Consider the following 27642-nt stretch of genomic DNA (forward strand, 5'->3'; position numbering starts at 1 on the left):
ACAACTCTTCCAAGTGAAACAGGAAATTGCTTTATGCTTCTTTCAATTTAATATACTGCCTTAGGCCTCACAATTTAATATCCTAAGCAAAGAAGAAACCAAACACAGATAAGGATACTGCTTTGCAGGACACATCTATTCAGCCCAGAAGGCTTGCTTGGGTAGCACGCAAAATACGGTTTCTCGGTATATGTAACAACAATAAACCAATACATAGTCTTTTAAGTAGTTTTTATGTGAAACTTTTGAAACCATGAAAATTACAAGAAGAAATGAAATGTATCAGTATTTAATGGATATTGATAGTTTTCATAAAGTACTAATACAATCATTATGGGAATGTATCAGTACCTAATCAGTGAACGTGTCAGCACTTAATGAATACACAAAATATGTGTGAAATATACATATTACACTAAACCCAATAATTTAAATAATTTTGCAAATTCTACATCTTTTGGCGAATTTCAAATTATTATGCCAAAACCCTTTCAAACGGTTATGCCCAAACTCTTTACTATTAACCATTTTTGTTCTTTGTAAACATCGTATACCTGTTTTTTTCTCTTCTTCTTATAAACTGCAAATTAACTCACCATTCTGTTAATTTTAATATGTCATAACTTGGATCTTTATCCCGGTGCATCTGAATCTGTTTGTAGAAATATGTTCTCACAGCCCTTAGGAATTGCTTCTAGGTCTTTTATGCTGATAAAACTTATGGCCGTATTGCTGTACAAAAAGTTGTGCTAAGAAGATTGAAACAATGACACAAAATGAATCCATCAAATAAGCAGATTATAGGTTGAAATCTACATTACTTTCACATTTGGGATTGAAGTCCTGCAACAAACTCACCTTGACGAGTTTTTCCTTGTTGTTTTTAAAACCAGGCCTGTCCAAAGGGCTTAATAAAGATGTGACGTACAATTGTTAAGTGCCTTTCTAAACTGATCATGACCACGGTGTCTATTATTTTATTTTCAAGTTGAGCAATAAAAAACTGCAATAAGCTTTAACAATATCACAAGCTTTAAAAATTTATATTGCCAATTGTTAGAGGAAGCATTTAGTATATTTTACAAATCATGTAAAAATTGGTATCACAATTAAAAGCTTTTAATGGTTACATATAACAGAATCAAACAAACAATTTCACTGACCAAGATACCGAAATATCACACAAAAATTGGGCATTCAGCTGATGAGGATGAAGTTTTCTTTAGGACGAGAAACAGTGTACAATTAAAAAGTACAGGAGGGAGATCTCTTTGTTATTACATAAAATTTGATTTCTTCGATCTGGTTTGTCTGTGCTAAACTACAAGTATGAATGGCAAAGATCGAAAACCTTACTCCAACAATTTATCCTCACAACTTAAAATCAATTGAATAAGTACAAAAAGAAAATTTATACATTAAGTATATACAGCTCTGATAAATAGACTAATACTGCTTAGTCATCTCTTTTTTCCGTAATTGTTCGCCAGTGCATTGAATAATGAAAATCAACAAGAAAAAGTAGAACATATATTAACAAAAAGCTTTAATTAAAAAATTAAGTCAAAATGTACTGTCTGATGGACAGATGATTCTTTTTGCACAATTCTTTCAGTTATAATATAACTGGTTTCATTCCTGGAATATCTTCATTTTCCAATTCGCATGTCACCACATATCTTGCTCCATCAGTTTGGACTGTTTGCACACCCTCGTTTTGCCGACACCTTGATTCTTTGCCCAACACCTAGTAAACTTTTCATTGGCAGATGAAACGCAGAGACTCTGGCTTTACCAACTTTCCATGATGAATGTTTTCCATAGCTTTCTACATATCGATTTCTCGAGCTGACATGGATTTTCAGTCATACCAGTCCTTTGAATACGGCTGATAGAATCATAGGCCCCTTCCAAAAAAAATGTTATATCAAGAGCCCCTTGATAAGAAATATAAAGCTTTGAGGAGGTAAAGTAGCGGCCCTGGACTCCACAAACAGACCAGCTGTGCAGAGGAATATTGAGAGATTTTGGAGTAAAAACTATATCCTCATTAGTTGAGGAACAGGCAACAAAAGAGCCTTCTAGCTTTCAGCACTTTGCTCCAGCACAAGCACATATCCAGCCCTAGAAAGCACTGTGGTTATTGATACTCGAAAATTGACCTCCTCAGGTCATATGGTCATTAGAAAGATAATTGAATCAAGTTGCAAAAAAATGCTGTCATCCTAATGCTTCTTAGTTGAGGATACTTTCTTCTTTCTCGCCGCTAGCATTTCATAGAAAGGGTCTCTGCTGATTGCTGCCCTACAAGTTAAATAAAGAGTTCAATATTTTAAACAAGACACCATAATACATTGAATATAAATGTAGCATCTAAAACTTAATTAAATCCCCTTGCTTAATCCTTCAACACCCGCATCCATTGTTGGTTTAAATTGTCATTATCTCTTTTTGTTAGACACTAATCAGCACTTCCATCAATTTGGATGTTGTAAGAAAAGGTACAGCAGAGCAAGGAAATGTAGCTACCAGGAAATGTAGCATTGACTTTCAGAAAATTCTTGACATGATCAATTGTGAGTGAGTGAAACACTTAAGTAAGTGGAAACATTTGCTTCGTGAAGCAATTGGATATTATTCAAAGGAGCTCTTGTGAAAACATGATAGCAACCTGCATCTTGGGACATGCTGCAAATGCAATTCACAAGATGTTAACTGCTCCTCATGAAAATCAATGTGCGCAATATTGTACTCTCATTACAGAATCTGGATGATCTTTCCAATGTTTAATCAAAAGGAAGTTTATATTGATTCTGTAGATAGGAAGTTTGGAACTGGTAGAAATTTAACCTCCATAGCATAACTGCATGGCTCATGGTCACCTCTTGGAATGTCACAGACCTCAGTTAGTAAAGTCTTTGAAAACCTATATCTGTAGATGCATGGCTCATGTGGAGTTCCAGGAACCATCTTGTCTCCAGGAGCAGGATCTTTGGAAATGGCATTTGCCCCATGGAGCCCTGTCCTAACTTGCAATTCAGTGTTCTTAAAATTATATGATTCCATTTAACCCAAAGCTTTATGTAGGAAGGAACTGCAGATGCTTGTTTAAACCGAAGAGAGACACAAAATGCTGGAGTAACTCAGTGCAACAGGCAGCATCTCTGGATAGATGGAGTGGGTGACATTTTGCGTTGACCCTTCTTCAATCAATCTGTTGTACACTCAGCTTTTGAACCAATGTCAGCAGGAATAGCCCTGTAAATTGTGGCTTATTTAAGATTGCACTGCATTTTGCTCCTTGCTTTTCTGTCACCCAGTTAAATGGCAGTTGTTTTCTGGAGCTTTGGGCTCACATGTCCGCTGGAAGAGACAGAAACAGGTATTGTGCAATGCACAAAATCATTACTTGTCTGCCTCTGGGAAGGCATCTGACACACTAAAGTGGATTGTCATGGGTAGTATTTAGCTGCCAGCTAAAATAATCAACTCTGTTGGAACTTATTTTAAACTCATTAGAAAGATCATCCGATTCTGAAATAGACTCATAGAGCATGGCAACAGGCCCTTTGGCCCAACTTGCACACGCTGACCAACATACCCCATCTAAACTAGTCCCACGTGCCTGCTTTTGGCCCATATCTCTCTAAACCTACCCTATCCATGCACCTGCTTAAATGTCTCTTGAACATTGTGATAGTATCTGTGATGGTGGATGAAGGTATGACTTGGTGCACATTGATGTAAGTGAGGAGCAATTGATATCACTGAATTAAAGAGCATTGTCAATTCCAGTTTCAGGCTACTGTACCTCTAATTCTTCAAGCCTAATATTTTGAAAAAATACTCATAGTGTCAATGGTGAATAATTATTTACTCACTTTATACTTTTTATCCATTCATCTTTCTCCTCTAGGGTTGGTGCAGATATCCTGTAAACTGTATGACTTCCTTCTACCACTCGTCCATCAGCCTCCGTCTTGCAAGCCTTAATAAACTGGTCTTTATTATCTGGAATGTAAAGCTCAAAGCAATTCTGAAATTTAAAGAAAAAGAATTGTAAATCCTTTCTTAAAAATGAGTGAACTAACAAATTTGCTGTTAAGGTTGTATTGTTGTATTATATTGGATGGAGATATCAACTGGGAGAAGCTATTTTGTGGGGAATTCTGGATTCTCCCTTTCCAAGGCTGCATCTAAAAAAATCCAGTTCTTAAAGTCGTGGTGAAAAGTTATTTAAAGACAGTTTCTTCCTTACAAAGCTTGTCACATCTCTCTTAAATTTCAGATCCTTCTAATATTTTACTCTGCTGCATACTGACAAATCACAAAATGCTTTGCAGGAATGACTAAACCAACATAAAAATCTGTTGAATTAAATCATATTAGAAGGAAATAGAGAAAGATCTTTTGAAAAGTTACAGAATTTCTCAAGTTCAAGTGAGTTTATTGTCTTGTGTCCCTGTATAGGACAATGAAATTCTTGCTTTGCTTCAGCACACAGAACATTGTAGGCATTTACTACAAAACAGATAAGTGTGTCCATATACCATAATAATGGGATATTTCTGATTAACTTACTGGCTTTTTTGAGTCTTCTACTTCTCGGATGCTGAGGTTTTCAAGGGGAATGATTCCTCTGGGTTCTTTGTCCTGCAAAAGTACCATTCTTTTAAGCCAAAATTCACAAATAATAATTTCCGTATATAGGATCTGTATAGTCTAAATGGGATCAGTAACAAAGCAATAAAAATAGAAAATATCAAGGAACCCATGTTGGGCTTGAGGGGTGTGGGTGTAAATCTGGGTTTAGCTTTACGCATCTCTTCCACACATTACTACATTTTCGTCATTTTGCACTCACATTGAAGGAACAACTTACTGCCTAAACTACTATTAATCAGTACTTTGGTGAATACCAATAGACATTTAAAAAGTTGTGTTATTTATTATCCATATTTGGACTTCAACATTGAATGCAGTTGCTTTGTACTTCAATTGCTCATTGACATTTGGGGGCAATTCAAAACTTTACATCTCTTATACTGGATGGCCCTTCGATAGTTAATGTTTGTACTGACATCAACCAAAACCTCATTTAACCATACAAACCAATGACCCAAATATTTTTCCTTTTAAGAAAAGCAGAACATAATTTATGATAAATGGTAAGTAGGTTGGCCCCCTTCGGTCAGGACTGACCATAGGTCTTCCTAGTTGTTGGCTGCTTACTCCAAACCTCGGCTAGAGCAGCATCGCTTGAGGCTGAAGAGACCAATGCGGGAGTGACAGTCTCTGTCACAAAGGTCACATTAAAGGTTCACAGTAAAGGATAAAACACAAAAGTTCACAGTAAAGGATAATTAGCATTCTGAAAACTTAACAGCCCTAACTTACCGTGGTGTATTCAAAGTAGTACAAGCAGTTGTCAGTCAGAATAAACCAACGTCGCTTCCACGTTTTCACTCTTCCACCTGTAGTTTGACAAATGTGTGTTTGACAGGAAGAAAATAAAGAGAAAACACAAAAGGTTCACAAGTATTTCATTAAGCCTGAGGCATAGCAGAGCCTTGCGATTGTGCCAGTCTCCATGAAATGTAGGCAGCATAATCATTTGTCCAGTCACAAAATTATCCATGCAATTTGGGCAATATTCCTCATTTTAAAAAAAAAGAATTTATGTGCCACAGGGCTAAGAATTTGAGTTTCGTATCAGCTGATCAAATAATAATATTGTGGAGGACTTGGAGAACAACACAAAACAAGGTGATGCTTGGCGATAGTAGCATAGAATAAGGTAACATGTTTTATACACATATACAACACCACATGCCACTGATAGGATGCACATCATACTGAACGTCAAGGCTTCTTCTACAATACTGCTATCAGGGTGAAGTGAATTTTATCTGCATAAGGAAGAGGCAAGGCATGGAATTATGAGCTCTTAGAATGGATTGCAGGATCGAAACATGATTAGTGAAAATTAAAAAAATGATGATTGCAGAGCACATCAAAGTGAGAGATCAGGTTTCACCTTAAAATTACTCAAGAGAAAAAAATATTTGTTTTATTGACTGTATTGCACAATCAAATTAGCTCAAAGATGCTTTAGTGTCCGGTGAACAAAGAATTAATTGCTTTACAAATTACACTGTTTTATGTAATAATTGACCTAATTCTAAATATTTGTCTATTTTTCTGTTTGAATATCACTAGCAAGTTATAAAATTGGAGTTGACTTTTTTAAAGATCAAATATATAAAAGGAAAATTAAAATACGGAAGAGAGGAAGCTATTTCATTATGCACAATATTGGGAATTAACACTAGCTTAATCCTATTCACACTCGCTGACATATAGGTTTAGTGCATGATAAGGGAATATAATATCTATAATGGTAATCTGTTGTATTTACTAGAGCAGGATAACTTGGAAGGGGTTGTCTTGCAACAGTACATATACGAAATAAGTTCAGAGTCAGAATAATAATTTAAAAAATGAGCTGTTTTTAAAACATCTGAAATTGCACGAGATCATCCAATTGGCCTTGATGCGAATATAACACAAATAAAGCAGCTTTAAGTGGATATCAAGATGATTTAGATGATTTCCAGCAAGGAACATTACAGTAAAACATATTGAACACACTTTGTTCCAGTAACATTCTGAAAGAAAGCCATTAAAGATTGAGAAATTAACAAAAGTAAATTCAACAGGATCCATTGATTAATAAGTGATTTAAGAAAAAATCAAGTATTCATTAAAACAATGCTAATTGGATTTGGGTGATTTTTAAAAAAATATGCATTTTATAAAGGACTAGACCAAAATCAACACTGCACAACAAAATGAACTGTATTCCCACTGGGTCATGGGATTAACCGGAATTGTTGCAACTCTTAAATGGAACAAATCATCTCTTGAAATAATTAATGGGGCATGAATGTCAGAAGTCCAGTAGGTCTCCAGAACAAAACCCTTTTTTTGCAGTTCAACAAAGGCTATTGGTCTATTAATATAAAAGCATGCAGAGCAGTTAGATGTTTAAAAAATGTTTATCAGAGCTTGCCTCTTGAATTGTTCAGAAATGAGATTCTTATATTTAAACCACTGCACAAAACCTGGTGACTAGCGCTACCACCTGGACAACTAGTTGAATAACAGAGAAACAACAAACTTATCAGATAGACACAAAAAGCTGGAGTAATTCAGTGGGATAGGCAGCATCGCTGGAGAGATGGAATGGGTGACGTTTCGGGTCAAGACCCTTCTTCAGACAGGTTACTGATAAGGGAAATGAGAGAATAGACGGTGATATGGAGAGATAAAGAACAATGAATGAAAGATATGCAAAAAAGTTAACGATGATAACGGAAACAGGCCATTGTAAGCTGTTTGTCGGGTGAAAATGAGACTTGGGTGGGGGAGGGATAGAGAGAGAGGGAATGCCAGGGCTACCTGAAGTGAGATAAATCAATATTCATACCACTGGGCTGTAAGTTGCCCAAGCAAAATATGAGATGCTGTTCCTCCAATTTGCATTTAGCCTCACTCTGACAATGGTGGAGACCGAGGACAGAAAGGTTTGTGTACGAATGGGAAGGAGAATGAAAGTGTCCAGCAACCGGGAGATCAGGTTGGTTCACGTGTGCTGAGCGAAGGTGTTTCTCGAAATGATCGCCTAGTCTGCGTTTGGTCTCGCCGATGTACAAGAGCCCACATCTTGAACAACGGATACATTAGATGAGGTTGGAGGAGGTGCAAGTGAACTCTGCCTAACCTGAAAAGACTCAGGGTCCCTGGACAGAGTCAAGGGAGGGGGTATCACGACAGGTTCTTCTGAAGTTGCAGAGGAAGGTACCTGGGGAGGGGGTGGTTTGGGTGGGAAGAGACGAGTTAACCAGGGAGATGCAAGTGGACCTCTGCCTCCCCTGGAAAGACTGTTTGGGTCCTTAGATGGAGTCAAGGGGGTGAAGGTAAAAGGACAGGTGTTGCATTTCCTGCGGTTGCAGGGGAAAGCACCCAGGGAGGGGGTGGTTTGGGTGGGAAGGGACGAGTTGACCAGGGAGTTTCAAAGGGAACGGTCTCTTCGGAAAGCAGAAAGGTGTGGAGTGGGAAGATGTGGCCAATAGTGGGATCCCATTGGAGGTGGCGAAAATGTCGGAGAATTATATGCTGTTTGCGATGGTTGATGGGGTGGAAGGTGAGGACAAGGGGGACTCTGTCCTTGTTTCGAATAGGGGGAGGGGGAGTAAGGGCGGAGCTGCAGGATATCGAGGAGACCCTAGTGAGAGCCTCATCTATAATGGAAGAGGGAAACCCTCCTTCCTTAAAGAATGAGGACATCTCCGATGCCCTGGTATGGAACACCTCATCCTGGGCGCAGATGCGGCGTAGACGCAGTAATTGGGAGTAGGGGATAGTCTTTACAGGAAGCAGGGTGGGAAGAAGTGTCGTCAAGATAGCTATGGAACTGCCATCACAATCGTGCACTGTGTACAAACTATCACAGTGTAGATCTTGTCTGATGTCCTACATAACGATTATTCATTTAGAATTAGGTCAGTTATATAAGACAGTGAACGGAAATTAAATAGCTAATCACAAATGGGGACGGTTGAGCCACTTCCTCATTCCTGACTAAAGTATGTCATTAGTTGAGGCCTGAAAATCATAGAAGATAGTGCAAAGGAGGACAAAAACATCATATAGTACATTTTTTTAATGTCAGAATTTTAGATTTACTTTAGTTAATATTGCAATGTTTTACACAACATGGTAACTGTGTTTTCAAGTATCAACATTTAACTTCCTTTTAAGTTTTAATTTCTAAGAAAGTGGGTAGCTACATTTTCTATTATCTCCTTTTGTAAATGTTTTTGTAAAAACATGTCTCTTTGCCTCTGTCACTGAAAGAACAGAATGCATTGCTGCTTACAAATAACCATCAAGTGTGCTTTCAGCCAGACTCTAGAAGGCCTGATGTAGACAGCCCATCTGTAGAATGGGAGCAGGCAGACTACAGTGTAAAACTGGGAACTTGAATTCCACAGCAGCACATGTTCATGCTCCAATTGAAAATTTAAAAAGCATTATTTAAAAAAAATCTACATCAATTGTCTGTGTCACTGCTATTACAAAAAAATCTCTTCCAATAAGATTTAGATAATAGACAATAGGTGCAGGAGCAGGCCATTTGTCCCTTTGCGCTAGCACCCCCATTTAATGTGATCATGGCTGATATTATTCTTTATTTTAAATGTCAGTGACTAGGTCTAATTCTGCAGTTAGAAAACACTGAAAAGTCAAGAATACTGCCAGAATTTAAAAACTAAAACTGTTGAAAGACCATTGGAAGAAAATTATTTATCTTCACCTTGATATTCCAGATATCGCATAGTGCCCCCGACATATTAATCAAGGTTATAAAAAAAAATCAAATCAAATATTACAGAATTATCAATTAATTTTAGTAACTAATGGTAGTCCATATCTCACACCACATTATTCAAATATTATTCTGTGGTTTTACATGAGGGAACATGTGGAATCTGTACATTTACTAACCAAGAGTGTTAAGTAGTTCTATTGAATATTTGTAAGACTATTAAATAGTAAATAAAATTAAAAGGGAATGGAAAAAAATATTTTAAATTTAATATATGTTATGCTATCTGCTAATGGCAGTGGCTGCTACCTGTATAAATGTTATAGAATTGAATGTAACACATCCATGGACGAAAGTTATCAGCTTTATGAAATGGAACTGCAGTTGAAGAAAATTGTAATTGTTAGCATGCCACAGTAGGAATCAGAAGCACAAGTCTGGTTTCTAGGCCAATTGACAGCCACATCCATTGCACAGTAGATCATTCAAGAAAGGTAAATTCATTAATAGTGTCACTAGAGTGGCCTAAGACTTGGATCATGAATTCCTATGGTAGAAATTACAATATTTTTTATTAACTATTAAAGAAAGTTATTGCAAATGATTTTTTAAAATCCAAAATTAGAACTATTTTGATCAAAAATCATATATTTTTACATTTGGAAATAATTACTGTCAAATCTGATGAAATGTAAACTATATCTGAATGTGCTTTATTTTTCAAACCTTGCAAGTTTAATTAAACTTAGTCAATTTGTATCGGTGCATGTACTTTTTAATTAAATGCAATATTTATGCAAACATTCATTATTGATGTTTATCAGTGACTGGGGAAAAACTAAAAGCGAGAAATGAACTGAATTGTCTTCATGAGGTCTTCTTCTGCACAATTAAAATAGTGCAATTAAATTCAAAATAACATCAAATTAAAATCCATCTGTAATTCTGCACTCTCAAATACAATTTAAATTATCTTGCTCCATTCACAGAATCATTCAGCATGAGGAGACTACTTAGTTCATCTGTCTGTGCCTGTTTTTCGTAAGTGCTAGGTAATTAGTCCCATTATTCTGCTGTTACCACAATTAAATCTTTGCTGCCTTGGGGTGTGGAGGGAGGGGAAGGAGGAGTGTGAAACATGGACTAATTGCCCTATCTATTGGCTAAGGTGATGATAGATTTTCTCTTTGACCTGCTGCAATCCTTTTGGTGAAGGCATTTCAGCAATGGTATTATGGATGGATTTTCAGGATATTAACCTTGTGACACTGAAACTATGACAATACATGCCCAACAGGATGATCGATGGCTCAGATTATGAAGATGTGATGATATTAACTACCTAAACATATCTAACGATTGAAATCATGGATTAATGAGCAGTTCTGAAGATATGAAACAGACGAGTTTTGGCAAGTTAATATACAAATAATTAAAAAAATTAAATCACCCACAGCTAACGATTGAATAAATTTTGAATGCATGTGAAAGAATATTTCTTCAAAGTAGCTTACAGGAAATTAAATTAATCTGTTGAAATTTCTACATCATGTTCATCATCCTTTCAAATGTAAATGCAACACGCATAATCTCACATATGACTTTATTAAAAATCTTTTGTTAAATTCCAAGAGTCAAGCTTGAGCGTTTAATCACACTTGCATGATGTCTCATTTACCTTCACCACAACATGCTCTGGATTTTCCACTTATGAAACACTTCTTTTAACCTCCAGAACACAGTATAGGATATGAAAATCAGTAGGACACTGCAAAAGCAACTGTCCCTGTAGGACGAAGGCCACAGATTGATCACCATAAAAGCAAAATAGCAGTACAGTGGAAACCGTTAAGTGCATAATGCTTCTACAAACTTTTGTTACCCTATCAATTTGCCACTAATAGGTTTGATTTACTAACCGAATAAGGTAGGAATACTTTAATAAATAAATATTACCTTAATATTAAATTTTAGATTAAAAAGTATGTACTGCATCATTATTTTGGAGATTCCACATTGAATTCAATTAGTATATGCATTTCGGCTTTATTAAGCTTATATTTACATTTATGCATTTAAGAGTGGTCCACTGAAATGCTACCTTAAGTTCACACGTAGCAAAGAGCTAACAAACACCCGCTAATGAAAGCAGCACACCTCTACCACCAGCTGTCATAGACAAAGACCAGCAGCAACCTTGGCACAATTAGCTACATGGCAGTGTGGTACATACCTCCTGTGTGTATAAGGAAAGAGAGCCAGTCATGTAACAACCAAACGGGAAGGAAAGAAAATTAAAAAGGAAAACAAAATTAATTTTAGAAATTAACCCTTTGAGTACTAGAATTGCAGAAGTGACTTGATAAACCGACTTTGCTTTAAAATGAGAAAATTATATACAATTTCTTTTGCTCTATTTTGAATTTTAACTGGAATATTCTGAACACCCATATTTATTCTAATAATATCTTTGCAAAGTTTCAAAATCATTTACTATTTCCTTTTTTTTAATTCTCCAAAGGCAACTTGACAATTCCAAATTTGCTATTTTGCACATTGAATCAAAAACAAACTTGGAAATGTATGAAACCCAATGTTGGAGAATCCATTTAAAATGTTTAATAAAATCCTTGAAGGGCCAAACTGTAAGATATCAACAGATTATCTTGCTAGTTATGGATACATTTCACACTATTAAACCCTGGATATCTCTTAATTTAGGCTGTTTTCCCTCAGAAGAAAAATTCCAAATCATCTTTTAGCTTTGTAGTATATTTAATTAATGAGATTTATTTCCTACTTTTTCCATAGTTGCCTGCTCTTCTTCATGGTGAATCTAAATCTAAATTAACTGTTTACCTTTTTGGAACTTCCAATGGCCAGAACATTCAATGAATCGCAAAGAGATATCAGGCATATGGCAGTTAGAAGTACAATGAACCAGTAAGAAAGTGGCCAACACATCCCATACAAATGGGTTCCTTTGATCCACACCGTTGAGAAATTAAAGTTACCCGTGGTGATAGCTTTCACTATTAAACACAACTTTTACTCAAGATTAGAAAAAAGTCTCTGTACAGATATTTATTTGAGGTTGAATCCATGCTATTAGCAGGGTAAGATAAAGTTCGAAGAGTACATTGATCGCCAGTTTTGAATAATGAATTCTTCAGCAATGTAACTTTATCAGATAACAAAGGCGAATGTAAAAAGAAACATAAATTTTATCATTTTCATTTTCTTTGGAGATGTCAGTTATTTAACAGTTTCTAATATAGTTAATTCATTAATAAATGTCAGATTACTGAGTCACAACTGTATTCTGAGGTGCTATTCCAACGTTTAATGCTCTGTCTGAAATAAATTATCTTACCAGTTGATATGATACAAACTGGATTGCTCAAAGGGTTAAAATTAATAAACAGAATTTTCAACATAGGTAAGCAAAAATGAAATTATTCAAATCTAATTATCAAAATTATAACAAAATATTTTGTATTTAAAATGAGGCTGAAACATTGAAATTGACTTAGATTTTGAGAAAGTCTGCACAAAAACCTTTACTTTACCCTTAGTTATGGGAATTAACCCGCACCAATAATGTCATGTTGTTGTATATCAATATACTTGCAATACCATTTAACTGTTTCATTTAGTGACAACCACAAAAGTCAAAATGTTACTGTTGTTTCTAGCACCAATGTTAAACAATACACTTAATTGTAGAATTGATCTCTCACTTAATCAATGAATTGTACTACACCAAGGTACAGACTCAACACTATTGATAAATCTCATCCCTCCTGCCTGCATTTGATCCATATCCCTGTAAATCTCTCCTATTCATGTACCTGTCCAAAGCGTTAGAAGGTGGATATCTGTTCCTGATAGGCCTGGCTAATTTTATGTGCATCGAGTAAAAGGATGCAACTGTGCAAAATGGATAATATTTTGCATCTATATTGATCTGCACCCACCCACAAATAATCCCAAGCCAGAGGTGAGGCAGAATTTGACATGCAGCAGTTTTCTCTGATCTTCTCTGTTCTTCATAAGGTCATAAATGATAGGAGCAGAATTAGGCTATTCGGCCATCAAGTCTTCTCCGCCATTCAATCATGGCTGATCTATCTCTCCTTCCTAACCCCATTCTCCTGCTTTCTCCCTATAACCATTGACAAAGTGATAACCCAATGCAAGTCAATTATTACTGGAAATGATCATTACATTTATGAACAATTCAATCCTGTCAGCACCCAAAAAGATTGTTATCACTTCAGGACAGTCATGTTGAAAATGTGGATAGACATAAAATGTTGGAGTAACTCAGCGGGACAGCAGTATCTCTGGAGAGAAGGAATGGGTGTCGTTTCAGGTTGAGACCCTTCTTCTGACTCAAGAAGGTCTGAAGAATGGTCTCGACCCGAATTGATCCTCGGTGTAAACAAGCATCCGCAGTTCCTTCCAACACGTATTGAAAATATTGTTCTTTTCAACAACTTTGTAAAAGGGCAAATATGAATTATAGTTTTTAATTAAATATTCAGATTTGGCTTTCTGAATCTCTCGATAAGTCCTGTGGAAATGCTGCCCCTGGATCCTCATTCACCAATGACACAAAGACTGAAATATCTACAGTACCCTTCATAACTTGTGAATATCCAAAAACAATTTACAGATAAAAACATTTTTTTTTACAGTCATTGGTGTAACATTGGAAATGTGGAAAACAATTGGCACACAGAAATAATCAGTTTATTTGAGGAAGGGATATATATTTGCCAGGACACTGGGGCAAATCCTTGTTGTTCCTCAAAATACTGCAGTCTCAATTATGTCCAACCTTACTGAGTAGCCTTAGTTTAATATTTCATTCACATTTTTAAAAATCACACTTCGAACAGCGAGGCATTTCCTTGATACAAGATGTGCTCAACTTTCTGTGTCTGAAATTTAAAGATTGAACTCGGGGACTACCAGCTGAACTACAACTTTCACCTTGCTTGGTATTCCAAGGGCTATTAATTAATTTTAAATAATATAAATACAGTTGTTATCATTTACTGTTGATTTAAGATTCAGACCATGTGCTCTGTTAATTTATCACATTGCATAATTTTAAATTGAGAACTTAAGAAACTTTAATTATCGTGTTATTTTATCATTTTAAATATGGAAATCAAATATCTAAGGTACAAAATCTTTCAATCTAAAGTACTACTAACTATATTATTTTATACAAAGTTATATTTCAAGGCTTCACAAATGTTAATCATAAAATATTTCCAGAACAACAATTTTTTGGCCACAAAAGTAATAGAAATTGATAAACATATTTCCTAGTTTATATCTGATCTTTGCTTTTTAATTTTGTACTGCTTACGTGCAGCAATTATTAGTCATGAAGAATTCTGCACTCCGCCTATATTTGAGCTTAAATTTCAGTTTCATGGATAACATATTGTTTTTCTGGTGGAGACCATTATTTTACATTTAAGCTTGGACCAATGATTAGTGGTAACCAATGACTGGAAGCAAGTATTCCACAGGTCAATCTTCATCTTTCCTTAATCAACGATATTCAATGTCCACGACACTTAGTAAATTTTAATTTTTCCATGGAATTGGTCATATGGATTTTCAATTTTCATCTGGAAATACAGATCGGATTCAAATGGAGGTACCAGAAGTTAATAGCTCAGGTATTCACCCACTATGTAATTCAGGCCAGTCTCTGAAGACCTATTTTATGAATTTCAATTGAAATTCCTATTTGCAGACAAGAAAAAAAAAATAATAAATAGTTAAAATTACACCATAAATCTATGGTGTGCAGGCACACAAGAATGATTATTATGTATTAAAATAGCTCTCAGGAGTATTGAACATTAATGACTTCAATTTATAGAACCCAGATGTTAGAGCTTTAATTTACATAGCTAGATCTAATCACTAATTCAAATCATGCATTTCTTTAAACCTAGGGGGGAGAAATTTACATCAGGGTGCTTGCACTAAACACACAGGAAAGTAATTGTTTTGTATTGTGTCATGCTTCTGAATTTAATGGGACTACATTTCAAAGACAGAACAGCACACAAAAGAACTACTATATTATATGTTTAAAGTAAGCAACAGGAATGGTTTCTCATGAGAGTAAACACTCCCACAATCAGAATAACCCATTTTAGTTCCAAACCAAAACTGCAGAAGTTATTCAAATTAGTTATGGGTAGAAGACCTATTCATAGCTGAATAGAAACTTACAATAATTGAAATTAATTACCAAAGGTGATATTAACCAATCATGCATGTGTTTGTGCTGCATGTGTCTGTGTATTATTGTGACAATCAGTAACCCATATTTATTTAATTAATGTCATTGTAAAATCAGAGTTCAGAGGAATGTTATACAAATACAACCACCAATAGTTTGCTGAACTCTGCATCATTTTTTAAATAAGGAATTAATAATAAAAGAATGCCATTCAATGGGAAGGAAAAATGGCATTTTCAAGCCCTCAATTAATTACATTTATGATCAAAAAGTGTGACTGTATTTTAATGAAGGCAACTTTCTTTGAAAACATTTATCTTGACAAACCTGTGGTTAAATAATTGATTATTGAGAAATTATAGTTGAATAATTAAATCATTTTTTCAATATGATCAACAAAAGTTTCAACAGTTTTGGTGATATTTGCAGCGCAGGATGTATTTGATTAGAAATGAGGTTAAGCAGCAATGGACATTTTAATGGAGGAAGAATAAAGCAGAGAAAAATGGTTTGTAATGAATGTCAAATCTCCTCCTAAGAATGAAGGGTAATTAGTAGTGTTCACTAAATTTCAAAACAAAATTAATCACGGGTTATAATGGTTGAAGCCCTAGACATCCAACTTCCAAAATCAGAAGCAATATAATTGGTTTCTTAGAATTTGTTAACTAAATGGACAAATCAATAACATGAATTTGACCTGAAATTCTTACTAATCAACCGCCAGTGGCATTGTGGAAAGTTAAGGCTGATTATATCTTGGAAGGATTAAGGTAAATACATACCATTTAAGCGCATATCATTCTCATTTTAAAGCTGTGCATTGTCATTTTACACAATATACTTTCATTTTGTTTATAGGTAAATGTTAATAAATGCAATATTTTTGAAGATGCAAATAAATCACAAAGGTATATTTTAGGACAATCACATTTGTATAGTCTTCATGACAAACAATATTTCAGCTGGTTATAGTAAACCCTTTGTTAACACAGGAAATCAAATGAGATAATTTAATCAAAAGTAAATTGACATCTGGTCAAAACCCGTTATCTTGAAGAAAATTTGATTTCTAATGCCAGTAGCATAACTGAGCTGCTGCACTACTTCCAAAATTCTTAGCGATCAATTTCACCATTTGTTACATACGTAGCATTATGATATTTTGGAAACTGGGATAGAAATTCTATGAAAGTATATCAAGGAATATTCCTAGAATTGCTTTCTTGATAGACCAAATGCTTGTTCAATGTATTTCTAACATAACAAACATGATTCATCTTTAGCCTGTTTAAAAATAGAAAAAATGTAAATTGTTACCTGCTTACATTACTAATTTTTTTAGCTGAAATAGGCTGAGATAATCAAATGTCAATCACCCTAACAATTAACTACCTTTATAATTGCAAAACTATATATATAACAGTTTATAATGTTTTTCTATACTTAAATCATGCTAACATTCACTATTCTTACTTGCTTTTACAATTTGAAGTTCTTAAAGAAGGATTATCTGTAATTTACCTTCTTAAAGCTGCTGTCACAAAATACTCCAACATCTTATAACATTGCAAAGATTATTAGTGAAAATAATCATGATTCCCAGAACTGGAGAGCTTCTAAAACTAAACTATGTTAACTGACCTAATTTAAGAAGCCAGCCTTCTCGATCTGGATTGAAGAACGTGTGGGTCAGGTCATTGCCATCATCTTCTGGAATTTTGAATGGTTCGTTCTTAATACTTTCGTAGAGATTCTGTTAACAAATGTCAAAATTGTTTATATTTCATTAGAAATTATAACAGGGTTAAAATATTACAGTACAATGTGTAATGCTGTGAATATTTACTCCAGCCACATTGAATGAGAATTTTTGATTTGAGTGCCATAATAGCTGACAAATTTATTTACTGGAGGTGAGTTTTGTGCACCTGGATGCTGCAAGTCTTAATTCATTAGGTGGGAAAAGTAACTCTCATCTCATGAACTGACAAGACCAGCTAAATTAGGGATTTTAAATCCTTATGTCTGAAGATGTTACAAAAGAGAATTAAAATTAAATGAACTGTGGAAAAAGGAGAAGAAATGAGCAACAGCCATGTAAAATATTCTTATTTTCACATAAGAGTTTTATTTATTTTTTTAATAATATTTTTATTAGAAGTAGACATATTATAAATTATAGTTACATATTATAGTAAAAAACCTTTTCATATACATCAGTTTACATTATTAACATTTTCAATTGTCGATTACTTCTGCTTCTAGTGTTTTTTTTATATAGAAAAAGAGAGAGAGAATAAAGAGATACAAATATCAAAAAAACAAAAAAGGTGGAATGGATTATTAATAATACGTCATTGGAGATAGGTTTGTAGATTATAGAGTATAACTTTTCATCTAATCCTGAGTTCAAGTTTCAGTTGGGTTTTCGTGCTGGGCCAATCTATCCCTTCAGATAATTAATGAATGGAGCCCATATTTTATCAAAAAGTTCTTGTTTGTCCATTAAGACAAGTCTAATTCTTTCTAGATATAGGGTGTCCGACATTTCCACAATCCACATTTTAATTGTGGGGGTTGTAGGGCCTTTCCAAAATTTTAATATTAATTTTTTCCCAGTTATTATACTGTAGTCGAGGAAATTTCTTTGGCTTGTTGTGAGTGTTAAACTGTGTTCTGATATTCCAAGTATTATTAATTTTGAGTTTGGATCCAGTTTGGTATTAATAACTTCTGAAATTATTTCAAAAATATCAGCACAGAAATGTTTAATTTTTATACAATTTGCAAACGTATGTGTTAAATTAGCCTCTAGATGTAGACATTTATCACAAAAAGAAAGATTTGTGGGAAGATTCTATTTAGTTTTATTTTAGAGTAGTGTAATCTATGTAAGACTTTAAATTGTATTAAAGCACATTTAACACATAAGAGTTTTAGAGGTTAAATTTTGAACTAATACAATAAAGCTCGTCCTTATTATTGTAATACTTTTCACTGTGTAATGAGAAATTTGAAACAAACAAAGCTCGTATTCTTCTGGGCCTATTCAAGGAATATGTGATATTTATGAAGCCATAGTGGCAACTAATTACCAGTTTCAAAATATGCACATATTACTCACAACTGCCCATTACACAAAATGCAGGTATAACTGTGATACTGACTCGTAATAGTTCTTCAGGCAAGTCACCACCGTCGTTTATTCCTCTGTTCATCAGAATAAACCTTTCCACGCTGGGCTTATCCTTTACATTTGGATTGTGTAGGCTGGTATTCAGCATAATAATCGCAAAAGATAAAACATAGCATGTATCTGCAAAGGAAACCAGACTACAGGTTTGTACATTAATACAATTTATTATAGTGCCTTCATTAGAAAAATACTTAAAGAGGTAAAATGTGAAATGAACAGAACTAAATAATGATAGTAAAATCTAAAGCATATGTCTCTTAAATCATATAAAGTCTCTTTGGGGTTGAATTGAATCATATAAAGTTCAAATGTAATTTGGGGCAAAATTTGAAAATTGAATTTCATTAAAATGGCAAAACAAAAACAAATGCTATTTTTGAATGAAGCATAACATATTTTGATGTTTGCCCCAAAAATTGACTTTGCAAAATCAAATTAGTTTAAACTGACATTAGATCTTGATTGAAGAGACAGAAAATAGGTTGCAAAACAAAAAATTAAAAAAATATTTTTCTGAACCAGAAGAAATACTCCAACAATGACAATACCGCTGACTTTTCGCCTGTGTGCCTTCCAGGTAACCCTCAGCAAAAATTGACTGCCCCTTTCCTATTATTTTTTCAAATTATCAAATTAAGTTAATAAAACGACATCGACATTCAGATCTTGATTCTGATTTTAAAGACATAAGGTGAAAATAAGCAAAAGCCAGCATGAGCATGCATCTTTCACAAAGAATTAACAACAAGATTTCTATAAATATGTAACATATTTTAGAATACAAAAAGATGTAACATTTATATAGTTATGTCTGTGGAAAGTTCTCCAAAGCTAAAAGAAATTCTGTTCATTTAAAATAATTTCGGTCATACTAAATAAGGTTTATATATCCAGCTCAGGGGGAACGTATTCAACTTATTTTATGCATATAGCATTAATTATATGTAATTATACAATCCATCAATGCATTTTTTCTCTCATGATGTATTCAATTTTCTAATTGTTCGATTAAGAGCATGTTAAGTTATTAAACAGAACATAAGCAAGCGTGTCACCTATTACTCCATCAACATGATTCTCTCTTGAATTCTGTTCAAAGTAGTGATAAAGTTCTACTGCTGCCAATCCTTGATGAGTAACACCATTTCATATATTACAGAACTAGGCCATTCAGCCCATAAAGATAGTGCTGGCTCGCAAAACAATCCTTTCCTTTACTAATTTTTCCTAAAACTTCTTCTCCAGTAATGCAATTCCCACCTGATTCTATTACTTACCCTCACACTAAGGGCAATTTAAAAAGACCAATTAATCAACTCAATGGAAATGGAAAGAAATTGGACCATAAGGCAAAAACATGTGGTCATAAGGGAAACGTGCATGCTCGACCCACACATAGCACCAGAGGTCAGATCAAAGACACACAAAAAGCTGGAGTAACAGTGTGTCGAGCATCATCTCTGGAGAAAAGGAATAGGTGACGTTTCGGGTGGAGACCCTTTTCAGATTCCTTTTTCAAAGATGCTGAAAGTTACTCCAGTTTTTTGTGTCTGCCAAAAGGTAAATTTCAGTTGACACAAGAAGTTCCAAGAGAGATGCATCTTTGACAAAGAATCAAAGGATAACAACAGGAACGGATTTACTGATTTTGGATGATCAGCCATGATCAAATTGAATGGCGGTTTCGAAGTGCCAAATGGCCTACACATATATTCTATGTTTCTATGAGTGGCTGGAGCTATGAAAAGCAACTCAATTCAGCTGTATCACTGTGTCAGTTCCACAGCCTCATGAAATTTCTCATTTCTCCCATACAAAGCTACACACTGTATTTTGAGTTTCCAATTAAGAAATTTTCTTTCAGAAATTTCCTTTGAAAATAGGAGGCAGATACGAGTACAGGTGTGTTTCAAGCAAGCATGTTTTAGGCATTAAAAAATTTAACCTTAAATGCAGCATTATCTGCTCAGTTCACATAAACTGGTACTGTTCTCTAACAGGATTATACGATTGACTTATTCAACAGCTTTAACTAGTAAAGCATGAGGTGTTACTTTCCACACAATGGAATCTCCAACTTCACGCAGAGATTGAATGGCTAGTTCATGAAATAAAATTTGTATTTCTACTAAAATATATTCATTTAATGTAGCTTGAAACCGATGAATGTTTATTTCGCATGTCCCAATGAAATCCAGGACATTCTGCTTCCATACTGAAAGAGCTAGAATGATGCATTCCTGAAGGATTAACTAAATCTGTTGATACTGGGTTGGTGCTCCACTCTCTTTCGTAATGCATTTTGCTCTACCGCAAACTACAACATTATCTACAATCATATGATTATGTAAAAACAAACTAGTAATGCTTCTTTCTGATACTGCGGTGAATCTATTAGAACATCAGTTTAATAGAACACACTAATACAATATTTTTTTGGCTAAAAATAGCCATTTTGCACAATGATAGTTTGGTTTCACCACACCCAACAGTACAGTAACAGGTAGTTAACATGCACATGGTTACATTGAATTTTGCACAATAACCTTTGACACACATTGATTACAGGCAGCAATCAACCGAGTTGTTAATTTTTTACAAAGCTATTCGGAGGCGTATAATATGCCATAAAGTCATGTAACACGCAGTTCAAATATACTTTGAGATTGATTTAAAACTTGCGTAAATGGATCAGTAGGGAGACAATAAGTTAATTTCCATCTCCAATAATCTTATAATCAGCCCATTGCCACTTCACAAGCAGCAGGCCACTGGTGATAAGCGAGTTAGTTTCAATTTATTTGTGAGGGTCGAGGTAAAGGCAAACACTGCTGGGCTGCCTAAATGCTAACTTAAATTTTCTGATATTTTGACTATTCATTCTTACCGCAAAGCCTGCACCAGATTTAAGTCTGTGAATTCATGAAGCTCCACAAATGCATGGAGAACCTTGAGATTGAATTCATCTCTGCAAAAGATCAGAAAGTAAACAAGATATCATGAGTGTTGCATCGATTTGTTAATTCATAAGTCACTTGGAATAAAGTACAACATAAACTAGCCCTTCAGCCTATCATGCTTGTGCTGTTTCCCTGAGGAGTTGACTAATTCCCTAATCGACCAGATGGCTAAAATCGCTCATCCCTGGAACACATTCCAAGACATTCAGATCCTAGGTGATCAGAATTAGAAGTAACACCACACTTCTAGCGTAACCAGTGGTTTATACAATTGCAGCACAACTTCCCGGCATTTGTATGCTATTCACCCATTTATGAATCCCAGAATCTTATTTCTTTACTAAGCACTTCCTCAATTTATCCTGCGACTTTCAAGGATTTATGTCCATTAACAACACAATTCCATGTTCCTGCATACTACTCATAGACTGACAGCACTTCTAATGGCTACCATCATTCTCTCTGATCAAGTACATCACTTCACATTTCTCTGTATTAAATTTTGATTGCCATTCATCTGTCTGCTGTACCAGCGAATGTCAACTCAAAAAAAGACACATAGTACTGGAGTAACTCAACAGGTCAGGCAGCGACTCTGGAGAACATGGATGGATTGTGGTGCCGGGGGTGTCGAGGTGAATAAAGCTGGAAGAGAGGGGCAGGTCAAAGCCTTTGATAGGTAGATAGTTGGGCAAAGGACAGAAATGAAAAGACAAAAAGTGTGAGAATGTACACAAAAATGCTGGAGAAACTCAGCGGGTGTAGCAGCATCTATGGAGCGAAGGAAAAATGCTTTGGGCCGAAACCCCCCCCCCATCAGTCTGAAGAAGGGTTTCGGCCCGAAACGTTGCCTATTTCCTTTGCTCCATAGATGCTGCTGCACCCGCTGAGTTTCTCCAGCATTTTTGTGTCTCTTCGATTTTCCAGCCTCTGCAGTTCCTTCTTAAACAAAGTGTGAGAATGTAGTGGCTTCACAATACACAATTCTTCTCACCTAAAAAAAACTCACCCCCCACCTTCTATAGGGGAGCACACTATCAGGCAAAATTCTGACCAAGATAGCGACAGCTGGTTTGTATGTGACCCAATCCTACTTTCAATTAAAATGGGATCTTTACGTCAGCTGTTTAGACTGTGCTGGAAAGTAAGCAATTACAGTATTACAGTGTAGGTTGACCAGGTTAATTCCCGGAATGGCGGGACTGACATATATTGAAAGAATTGGTCGACTGGGCTTGTATTCGCTGGAAATTAGAATGATGAGAGTGATTCTTCGAGGATTGGATAGGGTAGATGCAGGAAAAAAGTTTCCCGATGTTGGAGTCCAGAACCAGGGGTCATAGTTTAAGAATATGGGGTAGGCCATTTAGGACTAACATGAGGAAAAATGTTTTCACCCAGAGTTGTGAATCTGGGGAATTCTCTGCCACAGAAGGCAAAGGAGGCCAATTCATTGGATGTTTTCAAGAGAGGGTTAGATTTAGCTCTTAGGGCTAAGGGAATCAAGGGATATGGGGGAAAAAGCCAGAACGGGGTACTGATTTTGGTTGATCTGCCATGATCATATTGAACGGTGGTGCTGGCTCGAAGGGCCAAATGGAATACTCCTATTTTCTATGTTTCTATTAACCTCTGCAGCATTCCATACCTAAATAAATTAGCTCCGTACTTAACACATGGGCAAAGGTCGGCATTAAGCCAAAATATTAGACGAGTATTGGTATTTTATCGTCACGGACCCAAGTACAATGAAAGGTTTTTGTTTGCACGTTATCAAATTAAATCAGATATACTATACACGATTATAATCAAGCCATACACAAATACAACAGGTAAAGCAAAGAAAAAAGAGTGCAGAATGTAGTTTTACAGCATTGGATCATAACATTGCGTCCGTAATGAAGCTGGGTTGGCGGATTGTCTTATCCTATGGGAGATCTTTCAATAGTCTGATAACAGAGGGGAAGTTCCCGAGTCCGGTGATATGTGCTTTTAAAGCTTTTGTATCCGAGACAGCGTGAAGTGTGCAGATCAAGAGTCAAGAGTGTTTTGCCATATGTCCCGAAATAGAATAATGAAATTCTTACTTGCAGCAGCACAACAGATACGTAAACATAATACTCTATAAACATCATAATAAACAACAACAACAATTCAGTATATATTTAAAAAAAACAATAATAGTGCAAAGACAAAATCAATCCACCCCCAGTCTATGTAGTTTGAGCTTATTTGGTGGTTGTAGTGTTTGATAGCTTGATGGTTGTTGTGAAGAAGCTGCTCCTGAACCTGGACATTACAGTTTTCGGGCTTCTATACCTTCTTCCTGATGGCAGGAGTGAAATGAGAGTATGATGCTTGCTGCCTTTATGAGGCATCAACTTCTGTAGTCCCCTTCAATGCTGGGGAAATCAGTACCCTTAATGAAGTCAAAAGTGAAAAGTGCGGTCTGTGTGATGGACTCGGCTGCATCTGCAACTCCCTGCAATTTCTCTGTCTTGGGCAGAGCTTTTGCTAACCCAAGTTGATGCATCTCGATAAGATGCTTTCTAAGGTGCATTTAAGAAGTTGGTCAGAGTTGTTGGAGACATGCTGGATTTCTTTTGTCTTCTGAGGAAGTAGAGGCATTGGTGAACTTTTCTGGCTGTAGCTTCAATGTGAATTGGCCTGGTCAGATTGTTTTTTGATATTTATGCCTTGGAACTGGAAACCCTCGACCCCTTTGGCACCATTAATGCTGATTGGAACAAGTATTTCTCAAGGCTTCCAGATCAATAACTAGCTCTTTCATCTTGCTGACATTGAGGGAGAGGTTGTTGTCTTGACATCATATTACTTAGCTCTCAACCTCCTTCCCGTACCCTGCCTTATCATTGTTCGAGATCCCACCACTACAATGGAGTCATCTGCAAACTTGAACAGAATGTGGCCGCAAGGTCGTGAGTGTATAAGGAGTATAGTAAGGGGCTGAGAACCATCCTTCTGGGGCATGATGATGAGAATTTTGTTTTGTCACCAATTCTCAAGAGTCTCATAATATAAAATCTGAGATTGATTTTGCAGTAGATTATGAAAGCAGAAAATAGAGTAATATTCCATGGTTTACATTCAGTTTGAAGTGGAAGATTGTGCTGTCACAAAATAGGTGGTTCAAAATTAATAAACATATTACCTCTCTCCAAGATAATCCCCAATTGCAGTCTTGTTTAGTCCCTCTCCTTTATACAAAAACTGTGCGATATCCTCTTGAGTATTCTTTAATAGCTCATTTTCAATCAGGAATTGAATCCCCTGTAACAGAGAACACAGTTAAAATTCACTTGATGACATTATAAAACAATATTAGAGCATTTATTTTAACCTATCCCATTACCATGGTTACTGGAGAATACAGTCCAGTAGAGAAACATGAGGACGGAATGCTTTTGAAAGCAAATGTGCAGATGTGATGCAATTAAGAGATAAAGATTAAAACAATCTTAAAGACAGAACATTTTTGATTTAGATTTAAAATGTTTAACAAACACCATCTATCTGATAGAGTGTATAGGCTATCAATAATTTTGCTTCTAATTTTATTATTTTTATCTTTATCATTTGTTCAATAAACATGCAATGGAAGAATTCAGTGTGTATGTCTTATCCCTAAAGTGTTTTTTAATCTGTTCTTACAGTGCCCTCCATAATGTTTGGGACAAAGACCCATCATTTATTTATTTGCCTCTGTACTCCGCCATTTGAGGTTTGTAATAGAAAAAAAATCACATGTAGTTAAAGTGCACATTGTCAGATTTTAATATAGGCCATTTTTACACATTTTGGTTTCACCGTGTAGAAATTACAGCAGTATTTATACATAGTCTCCCCATTTCAGGGCACCATAATGTTTGGGACACAACAATGTCATGTAAATGAAAGTAGTCATGCTTAGTATTTTGTTGCATATCCTTTGCATGCAATGACTGCTTGAAGTCTGTGATTCATGGACATCACCAGTTGCTGGGTGTCATCTATGTTGATGCTCTGCCAGGCCTGTATTGCAGCTATCTTTAGCTTATGCTTATTTTGGGGCCTTCAGTGTTCTCTTCAGCATGTAAAAGGCATGCTCAATTGCGTTCAAATTGGGTGATTGTCTTGGCCACTCAAGAATTGACCATTTTTTAGCTGTGAAAACTCCCTTGTTGCTTTTGCAATATGTTTGGGATCATTGTTTTGCTGTAGAATGAACCGCCAGCCAATGAGTTTTGAGGCATTTGTTTGAACTTGAGCAGATAGGATGTGTCTATACACTTCAGAATTCATTATGCTGCTACCATCAGCAGTTGTATCATCAATGAAGATAAGTGAGCCAGTACCTTCAGCAGCCATACATGCCCAGGCCATAACACCCCCACCACCGTGTTTCACAGATGAGGTGGTATGCTTTGGATCTTGGGCAGTTCCTTCGCTCCTTCATATTTTGCTCTTGCCATCACTCTGATCTAAGTTAATCTACATCTCTTCTGTCCACAAGACCTTTTTTTCCAGAACTGTGGTTGCTCATTTAAGTACTATTTATGGGGCTAACCAGTGGTTTGCATCTTGCAGTGTAGCCTCTGTATTTCTGTTCATGAAGTCTTCTGCGGACAGTGGTCATTGACAAATCCACACCTGACTCCTGAAGAGTGTTTCTGATCTGTCGGACAGGTGTTTGGGGATTTTTCTTTATTATAGAGGGAATGCTTCCGTCATCAGCTGTGGAGGTCTTCCTTGGCCTGCCAGTCCCTTTGCGATTAGTAAGTTCACCAATGCTCTCTTTCTTCTTAATGATGTTCCAAAGTTGATTTTGGTAAGCCTAAGGTTTGGCTGATCTCTAACAGTTTTATTCTTGTTTCGCAGTCTCATAATGGCATCTTTGACTTCCATTGACACAACTTTGGTCCTCATGTTGATAAACAGCAATGAAAGTTTCCAAAGGTGATGGAAAGACTGGAGGAAATACTAGGGGCTGAATAAAGGGGCTGAAAAATACATGCATAAAGGAGGCAATTAAACACACCTGAGCAATTACAAACGCCTGTGAAGCCATGTGTCCCAAACATTATGGTGCCCTGAAATGGGGGGGGGGGGGGATATATATAAACACAGCTGTAATTTCTACATGGTGAAACCAAAATGTATAAAAATACCGTTTAATAAAATCAATCTGACAATGTGCACTTTAACCATATGTGATTTTTTTCTATTACAAATCTCAAATTGTGGAGTACAGAGGCAAATAAATAAATGATGGGTCTTTGTTCCAAACATTATGGAGGGCACTGTATGATGATCGAAAGATCAGAATGAAGAATAATGTTATAACTGCAATGAAAGGGTTTTGTAATCGCGGCGCTGTAATGGCAACGGCCCCTGCAGTCCCTCTGTCCTTTTTTTTGTCCCGTTCAATGTGTAGTTTGCTGTGGTTTTTATATTGTTTTTAACTGTGCATATGTGAGGGGCGGGGTGGGGGGGGGGGGGGACTTTTAAATCTCTTCCCTGCACGGGAGACCCGACCTTTTCCCTGTCGGGTCTCCGTTGACGTTGGGGCCTAGAACCATGGAGCCGGAACAACCTGGGGGGTCCAGTCGCGGGGCCTGCGGACTTACCATCATGGGGCAGGCCAGCCTCGGAGTGTGGGGAGCTGTGGTGGCACGCTGCTGCGGCCGGACTTCGGAGCTTCGGAGGCTCCACCTGCAGGCCTGTGGACGGTGACATCGGGAGCTCGCGGGTCCCTGGTGGGAGACCGCTTTCCGGAGCACCCGCGGCGGCAGCTTCTCCCGCCCAAGTTGCGGGG

General features: G+C 36.1%; 1 protein-coding gene across 1 annotated transcript in view; it reads right to left on the reverse strand.

The window, feature by feature from the left end:
• Positions 1–1027: 1027 nt before the first annotated feature.
• cyth1b (cytohesin 1b) overlaps positions 1028–27642 on the reverse strand; it is a 54312-nt gene continuing 27697 nt past the window's right edge. Inside the window, exons 4-11 of the mRNA XM_055653893.1 lie at positions 25000–25118; positions 21755–21835; positions 18839–19088; positions 17313–17424; positions 5398–5474; positions 4582–4653; positions 3882–4036; positions 1028–2304 (exon numbers count right to left, since the gene is read on the reverse strand). Of these exons, the coding sequence (XP_055509868.1) occupies positions 2226–2304; positions 3882–4036; positions 4582–4653; positions 5398–5474; positions 17313–17424; positions 18839–19088; positions 21755–21835; positions 25000–25118 (945 nt within the window). The 3' untranslated portion in view covers positions 1028–2225. The remainder of the gene's footprint in view (positions 2305–3881; positions 4037–4581; positions 4654–5397; positions 5475–17312; positions 17425–18838; positions 19089–21754; positions 21836–24999; positions 25119–27642) is intronic.

This window comes from Leucoraja erinacea, chromosome 23 (assembly GCF_028641065.1).
Source record: "Leucoraja erinacea ecotype New England chromosome 23, Leri_hhj_1, whole genome shotgun sequence".
Classification (NCBI taxonomy): domain Eukaryota; kingdom Metazoa; phylum Chordata; class Chondrichthyes; order Rajiformes; family Rajidae; genus Leucoraja; species Leucoraja erinaceus.